At 36.3% G+C, this 8,390-nt stretch overlaps 1 protein-coding gene across 1 annotated transcript in view; it reads left to right on the top strand.

Moving 5' to 3' along the window:
- Positions 1-1,685, top strand: part of LOC107100824 — a 4,634-nt gene extending 2,949 nt beyond the window's left edge. Inside the window, exon 3 of the mRNA XM_015399474.1 lies at positions 267-1,685. Within this exon, the coding sequence (XP_015254960.1) occupies positions 267-770 (504 nt within the window). The 3' untranslated portion in view covers positions 771-1,685. The remainder of the gene's footprint in view (positions 1-266) is intronic.
- The last annotated feature ends 6,705 nt before the right edge of the window (positions 1,686-8,390 follow it).

Genomic DNA, 8,390 nt, shown 5'->3' with positions numbered 1-8,390 from the left:
CACCTGTTGACAGATATGTTAGTTCACTGTTCATAGGACAAGTTTGTTGACAAGTTTGTTTTTATACAAATCAACATTTTATCTTAGAAATTCGTTTTATTTATTATTACTTTTTCAGTTTTGTCTTTTCTGAATTGCTACTGTGGATTTATCATGCTCTTTAAAGTAGGGGGGTTAAACTTTCAAATGAAACTGTATATCCTACCAGTGTTGTCATTTCGGTGTTTAGGAGGCACCACTTGATAACTTCTTTTCTTTAACCGTAGGGTAAGAAGTTGGTTGTGGAGCAAGAGAAGCCTGAAGTTAGCTTTCCTGAAGTCATCGTGCTTGATAAGCTGCAAGATCTAGAGAGGACGCACAGCTATGTACAGATCTGTAATCCTCAGATCCTCCCTTACCTGCATTCCTCTTTACCCCCCACCATAGCATCAGCTAAAGGCTACATCACAAACATGGCCAAGACCCCATCTGCTAACGATCTCGCCACCAGCCCCTGCATCTACTCTAATGTCCTCTGCAACCAGCTCAACCAGAGTCTACCTCCACTTGTCCTGCCGCCCTCTTATCAATATAGTCAAAATGGCACAGTCCACATTAGTGACCTTAAGGAGCCACCAGATGGAGACAGCGAGTCATTAGCCTTTGAGTTTGCTTCTTCAGACCTGCAGAGAAACTTCAGACTTTTTCTGGAGCAGCTTGAAAGCCATAAGTCACAAGAACTTATTGTCCATCCCTCTTACTTCTTCATCAGACAGAGCTCCCCAGATTGAATCTCCACTAGGATTCAACCTGGAAAAGTCTTTCTAAAAGAAAATGGGACATTTGATATTTGCTACTGTTATCAAATTATGTTAACTAGCAGTTCAACAGGTGTAACTAATAAAGCGACATGTGAGCTTTCTTTTGTAGTCGGTAATAATACTGATTACACTCTCATGTAAAGGTGAGGAAGGCCCTTTGAGCCATATCAGCTAAAATAAGAGCTGTTTACTATTTAAATGCAGTGACACGTTTAGTCTCTTTTTGAATAGCTGTATTGTTTCTTTTCTTGGTTTTAACATCCAAACACTTGTTTTAAAAACTTTTCCGGGTTTATCACTATTTTCCTCATTAATTCAATCAAGTAAGCTAAAGGCGGTAGTTTTCTGTGAAAAAAAAAACCTATTGCCAATATAAAGTGTCAACGAATTAATATTTCAAATAGATTGTTGAGTCCTTTTGTTTCTGTTTGCGCAATTTTGAAGTTCTTGAAATGTGAATATTTGGCAGTTAATGCACACTTTATGTTGTGAATAAGATATGTCACATGGGTTCCAATGTAAATAACAAACTTGTGCCATTAAGCAACTCAGGTTTTTGTTTTGTTTTTTCTCTTGAGTGTTCTGCTATAAGTATGCTGATGAAGCTAAAATGTATAATTCCAGTGTGTGAGCAGATCGAAATCTAAAATTGAATGTATGTTTGATATAACTGTATGTACGCAAAGCTTTCTGTATGTTTGTAACATGCCTCTTTTACATCTTGCATTCTGGACTGTGACCTTGGTGAACCTCTATTAGCTTCTTTATGTAGTTTTTAGATCGGTCACAATAAACAAAAAACAAACAGTTCAACTGGAATTCAATTTTATAATAATAATTAATCTTTCTAGCGTTTTTTGATTAGTATTGCATCTGTGATTTCATTAAAACATCTTCCTTTTCTTGAAAGCTATTTTGACTGTTGGTTATTTTTGCCATTTTTATAAAACATGCAGGAACTAATAACATTGCAACTACTGTTGCCCATGTTTTTATAGCATATGCTGATGCATTATTCAGAGTAATTACATTGAACATAGTTGGAGGAGGTTGAGGAGAAACAGCACAGAGCCTATCTTTAATAAAACAAGAGAACAAAAGCTTAGAAGGGTTCAGTAAGAGATTCCCCTACCAGCCAGTATTTTCTGAGGTCCCCTGCTTCTGTTTTGAGGTTATTAAAGTATTAAACCATAGCAGGTTTAACTCTGTGACACAGAAGCCACTTCCTTCCTTAAAGGTAAGACAGCCAGACGTGACTGATATATGATAGGACATATCAAAATGTAGCCTCAACATGGGCGGTTCTAGACAGTGGCCAACAGGGGCCATCAGCCCTGTAGAACTACCCCTGGCCCCTGTATTAAAAGCATACACTGCGTGATTTTGTTCTTGCTATAATTGTATTTTTCTTTGATTTGTGGAGCTAAGTAAGACAATTTGCCAGTGAAATAAGATGATTTACATTCAAAATAAGAAAAAAGCAACAACTCTGCAATCTTATATGAAGTAGATATATGTAATTATTATTTCAAGGGCAATAATACCAAAACTTCCCTTGACAAAACATTTCATTTATCGAATTTATGAAATTTGAACTTTTTTAGATCAGTTTACGCAGTGTAGTACTAAAACAGTCATGATGACGTTTGCTGACAGAAGACCGTAACTGATTCCCCCCTTGGCCTAATTTAATGTTTCAACTTATTTGAACAATACTTTAGAAAAAACAGTCAGCCTGTACTTATATAGCAAGTCATACTTATATATAATACTTATAAATTCTAGTCAGTCACTACCCAGTACAGTCAGTCATTCACACACACTGATGGTAGCAAGCTACAATGTAGCCATAAAGAGCCCCGGGGACTCACAGACCATCAGTAGGTTATGGAAGTGAAGCGTCTTGCCCAAGGACACAACAGGGCTCGAACTGACAACCGTCCGATTGCATGGCAAACTCCTGCCACTGTCGCTCAAACACTTTATTTGTATTAAGATTGGATCAGAGTTTTCAGCTGTTAGATCAGGAGTCTTAAACCCTAGATATGTGGCACACTTAATCCACTAAGTTATTCACTCTTGTCCCGTTTGTTTGTTTGATTGTTATTCTTGTTCTCTGCCCCATGAAGAAAAACACTGCCCACACTGGTAAATGTCCTCTAGAGCCGTCTCTGACCATCAGAGATCTGGACATTTTATTCAAGGATGAACCAGACTAGTAGTGATCCACAATTATCTTGCTTCTATCTAAGCAGATTTTATTTTCCATGACTTCACACAGAAGTTGTGTTTAAAGTGTTGCCTTAAAATTCACCCACAAGTGTGCCTTGGTTTGACTCAAATGTTGTGAATCCTCCCATCAGAATCTTTCAATTACATTTTAATATAACCATCTGGGATTTCCAATACTGTTAATAGGTAGTAATTATTCAATCATAAGTCTATGTGAACCTCTACATTTGCAGGAAGTTACCCTCTTAAGGCGATGGATACTGATGGGATCAAAGGTGTTAAATTTAATGTGACACCAACTTTCTTTGAAATCTAGTCACTAGAAGAGCATTTTTTGTATTTCCAAAAACAAGTCATTAAATGTGTTTTTCACTAATATTTATGGGTTTAGAACAAAAACTCACATGTGCATATCAACAGACCCTTTACACTTGCCTGGCTAAGTAAAACAACCTCGACAAAAAAAAAAAAAAACATCCTCTCACTTAAACACATAATATCTGGTATCACATGAAACAAGAGAAATTCATATTTTCAATAATATATACAATGTTCTTGTAGGACCCTTTCTAAGGAAGTAATATCAGTGCATATTGGAGCTTCGTGGCCATTGTTTCCGAGCTCCATATGTAAACAAATATCTAATATTGATTAACATTAATAATGTACATGTTGAAGATCCAGCAGGTAAATTTAATAACCAAAAGCCTTTATCCTGAAATATAAGTCCCACAATGGATATCAGCCGTTTGGTTTGACCAGTTTCCCTTTCTATGAAGTAAAAAAAATACATTTGACGCAAAACTACACATGAAAACGTGACAGCTCTGCTTGAGACAATGACAACTAAAACCTTTGAAGAAAAAGAAATGCTTTGACTTTTATTCTAATTTTGGTGGAGTTACAGTCAAGATGTTGTTTTATGGAATCAGAAGTATTTTGCCGGTTTTCAAAAGGACTGTATTTGTGTTTTGCACCATTTACTTTGAATTATTTTGTGGAGCAATGCTCAAATGATTAGATTTTTATTTTTGATCATAAAAAGTCAGACATATTAACAATTAAAATATATTCTTTTAAGCCCTACCTTTTAAAGTGTACCAAAAGTTTGCATTTAGAGAAGATAACATTGAAGATATCCTTGATTTAAATGAGTTTGTGTTTCTTTAAAAATCTTAAAGTTAAACAGGCTAAATAAAGCATCATTTCATTATTCTTCACTCAATAATTACACTTTTTTTTTTATATATAATTCTGACAACACGTTTAAACCGATTTGATTGATTACTTTCCTGAATTCGTACCTTGAACCCAATGTTTTAAAATTAAAGTCTAAACTGGTGGATCTCCTAATGCTATAAATAATATCTTCTTTTTTACTTGTGAACTGTAGGGGGGAGAGGGTTGTGTAATATTGGAAAGTATTTGGATTGTCAGTGATTAACGTTTTCACCAGGCAGTCAATGCTGTATTGACTGTTTTGTAGTTTTACTTGATTGTTTGATTGGATTAGAAAGGTGTTTTATACAAGTGATTACGGTGGTGTAGTTCAAAATCCTTCTGATTCCAAACCAGTTGCATTACTAATAGGACTTTGGACTCACATTATTATTTTAAGGTTGCTCTTTCAGCCCTTTTTTGTTATAACCCTGTATATTTAAGTAAATGTGTTTTATTTGTTTGGCTTCTCCACCCTTTAGACTTGCCTAAGAAATGATTATAGGAGCCTTTGTTTGAGCATGTTAGATCAGCCTCCCTCAACCTCTAGACTCAGATTGCTTAAATTTAATCATGGAAAAAGACCCTTTATCAGTATACACTGTTTAGCAGGTCTAAAAAAATGATAGAATCTCAACAAGGTACAGGAGCCGTCCAAAGGAATCTGAAATGCTTTTGCATTCCTGGGTTCTCAATGATTACGAATTGCCAAAATGCTAAAAATAAAGTAAATTAAGAGCATTGTCAAATAAGATCCTTCATGAATATATTTTGGGATATATGTCATAAGGGTTTCTTTCAAGAGAGTAACTTTGTCTTTCACTCAGGGTCATTGGGTCGAACCTTCATAGAGACTGAGTGATGCATAATCATTGATTGCTTTCCTGGACACCTGCTCACTGGATATCTTTGACAGCTTGCAGAAACATGCTAAGGTTTTCTTCAAGGACTGTCTCGTATTTAGCTCCACCCATTTTCCCATCAGTAGTGACCAGCTTCCCTGTCAGACTTGAACCTCCAAAAGCATTTAAAGACAATTACAAGGTCGGCTTTCTATCACCTAAAGAACATTTCCAGGATTAAAGGACTAATGTCTCAGCACGATCTGGAAAAACTAATCCATGCGTTTATTTTTAGTCGAATTGATTACTGCAACAGTGTTTTCACAGGTCTGCCTAAAAAGTGGATCAGACAGCTGCAGCTGATCCAGAATGCTGCTGCCCGTGTCCTCACTAAGACTAAGAAAGTAGAGCACATCACCCCAGTTCTAAAGTCCTTACACTGATTCCCTGTATCTCAGAGAATAGACTTCAAAATACTTCTGTTAGTTTATAAACCTCTGAATGGCTTAGCACCTAAATACATCACAGACTTGCTATCAGTGTATCAACCCTCCAGACCACTCAGGTCTTCTGGCTCCAGCCTGCTCTGCATACCTAGAACCAGAACTAAACATGGAGAAGCAGCATTTAGTTCCTATGCTCCACTTATCTGGAACAAACTTCCAGAAAACTGTAAAAGTGCAGAAAGCCTGAGTTCCTTTAAATCAAGACTAAAAACACATTTGTTTAGGATTGCCTTCAACTGTTCTAGTTAAACAGTTCAACTAAAACATATTTTCTTTAGTCCAACAGTTTTTAATATTCTTTTTTGTTTCTGCATTTTTTACTTTATTTTTATTTATTTATTTTTTCCTACTTGCTTTGATTCCGTTTTATCTTCCTATATTTTAATCATGTAAAGCACTTTGCATTGTATTTGTACTGAATTGTGCTATACAAATAAATTTGCCTTGCCTTTGCCTTGCCTTGCCTGTCTCTGCATCTGTCTGGCATGATGCTGCCACCACTGTGTTTCCCTCACAGTATGAGTAGCGCACATTCTTTCACTTGTATGTTGTGCCCTTTACATTACTTATGGGAACTGCATTTTTTATTTTTTTATGATGGCCTTCTTATCTATAAAATCTGTGTCAAAATATGTCAAAGATTTTGAATATTTTTTTTTATAACCTAACCCTAATTGAAGCTTCTAACCTTCTCTATAATTTGTCTGCAGTGTTTCTTGGTCTGGATGATGAGGATTAGTCACTAATTCTCCATAACAAACCACTGAGGCTTTCAAAACAAACATAATGTCTAAAGAGATTCAATGTTCCATACTCTATGCAGTTACCTTTTGAACAGATTGTTGTATTTGATCTTTTGTATGCGTATCGAAAGTAGGGAAGATGAAATTCTATACATTCTGATTTCTTTGTTTTCATTTTCTGTTTCAGTTTTGCACAGTTTCTTACAGAGCATTGCTTTCTTTTTCGCTGTAATTAGCTGCTAGTGTTTTGGAGGTATCTAGCTTAAATTGGACTGATTTTACTTGGCCAGTTAGAAAGGTCAATGTGGTGATAGTGGAAAGACTAATGATGATTATTACCAAAAAAGAAGTGAAATAACTTCAAATGTTTCACTTGGTCAGCCAAGAACTGATATCAGTTCAGTGCCAGTTTGCACTTGGTAGATTTGATATAATGAGGGAGTTTTCCTTTGTTTGGGCCAAGCATTCTAACTATGTAAGACACTTTTCTCCATCCATAAAAGAGGGAAAACTCTGGAATGGTCCTCCACCACATCTGCTTGGTAATATATTGTTTGGCAAATCAGCAAACTACCAATGATTTATGTATTAAGTCTGCTTACATGCTGGCATTAGAAAGTGAAACAAATCTGGAGTTATCCTGAGATTTTGTTTTTAAGAGATAATCTGATGCTTTTCATAATACAAATACAACAATCATTTTGTGTCCATGGTTTACCAAAACATTAGAGGATTGTTCAGCTTTCTCATCAGGTCAAAACAGATCTGTAAAAAAAAAGAAAAAAAAAAGAAAAAAAAACTCCATCAGAGGTTTTAATGTTAATGTAAAAGAGTTATTTAAATGGTCTATACATAACTTGTTTGGTTCTTTAAATTTTACTTACTCTTCCTGCAATTTTTCTCCTCTTGTCTACTTCAGACCTTTTCAGGTCAGGTATGTTGAAGGTGTCTTTCAATGAATCTTTGTTCTGTTGAACGGTTTTCACTTTCCAAAGTAAACTGAAACCCTTTCTGTTCTCCCAACCTGTGGCCTGGTATTGTGTGTGAAAAACAGGCCCTTACAGGAGCATGTCTACCTCTAAAATATGCAGGCAGAGCAACGCGACCTGTCATGAATTACAAACAAACTAATGCATTTAAAATAGAGTAGGGGAACTATCTAAATGAGTTCCGTAAAAATTCAAAAAATATCCACTGGACTTGGTTTCCAAGATTTGAAGACGTTTCGCCACCTCTCCAGGAAGCTTTCTTAATTCAAATGTCTGGATCTGCAGTGAGTTTGAGTCTTAATTAGACAAAGCCTTGTATTGCTTCGAAACATGCAAATGGTAACCTATGAATGGGTCGTTTGGTTCCATCGTTAGCCTGTAATATCTGAAACCTGTCTATGATAGCACAGGCTATTTCAGATTATATCCAGGGGAGGAAATTCCATGCTTATATGGACTCCCAAAAATTCACAAAGAAGGGGCACCACTCAGGCCCATTGTCATCAGCATTAACTCAGTAACATACAACATTGCTAAACAGCTTACTAATATCTTAGCTCCCTTGGTGGGAAACACACCACATCACATAGAAAACTCCAAAGACTTTGCCAACAAAGTAAGGATGACAACAGGAGAAACCCTGGTATCGTTTGATGTTACTTCACTTTTCACATGCATACCTATAACAGAGGCAGTGGAAACAGTCAGGACACGTCTTGAACAAGATGGTGACTTAAACAACAGGACTAATTTCACTCCGGACCAGATCTGCACACTACTGGGCCTTTGTCTTTCCACAACCTATTTCAAATTCAGAGGTAATTTTTACAGACAGAAGCATGGATGTGCAATGGGATCTCCAGTATCACCAATTCTAACAGAATCATAGACAGGTTTCAGATATTACAGGCTAACGATGGAACCAAACGACCCATTCATCGGTTACCATTTGCATGTTTCGAAGCAATACAAGGCTTTGTCTATATAAGACTCAAACTCACTGCGGACCCAGACATTTGAATTGAGAAAGCTTCCTGGAGAGGTGGCGAAACGTCTTCAA

The sequence above is a fragment of the Cyprinodon variegatus genome, unplaced genomic scaffold (genome assembly GCF_000732505.1).
Source record: "Cyprinodon variegatus isolate N-32 unplaced genomic scaffold, C_variegatus-1.0 Scaffold1016, whole genome shotgun sequence".
NCBI lineage: Eukaryota > Metazoa > Chordata > Actinopteri > Cyprinodontiformes > Cyprinodontidae > Cyprinodon > Cyprinodon variegatus.
Note: the sequence above shows the minus strand (reverse complement) of the source record. Positions and strands in the feature narration are given on the sequence as shown.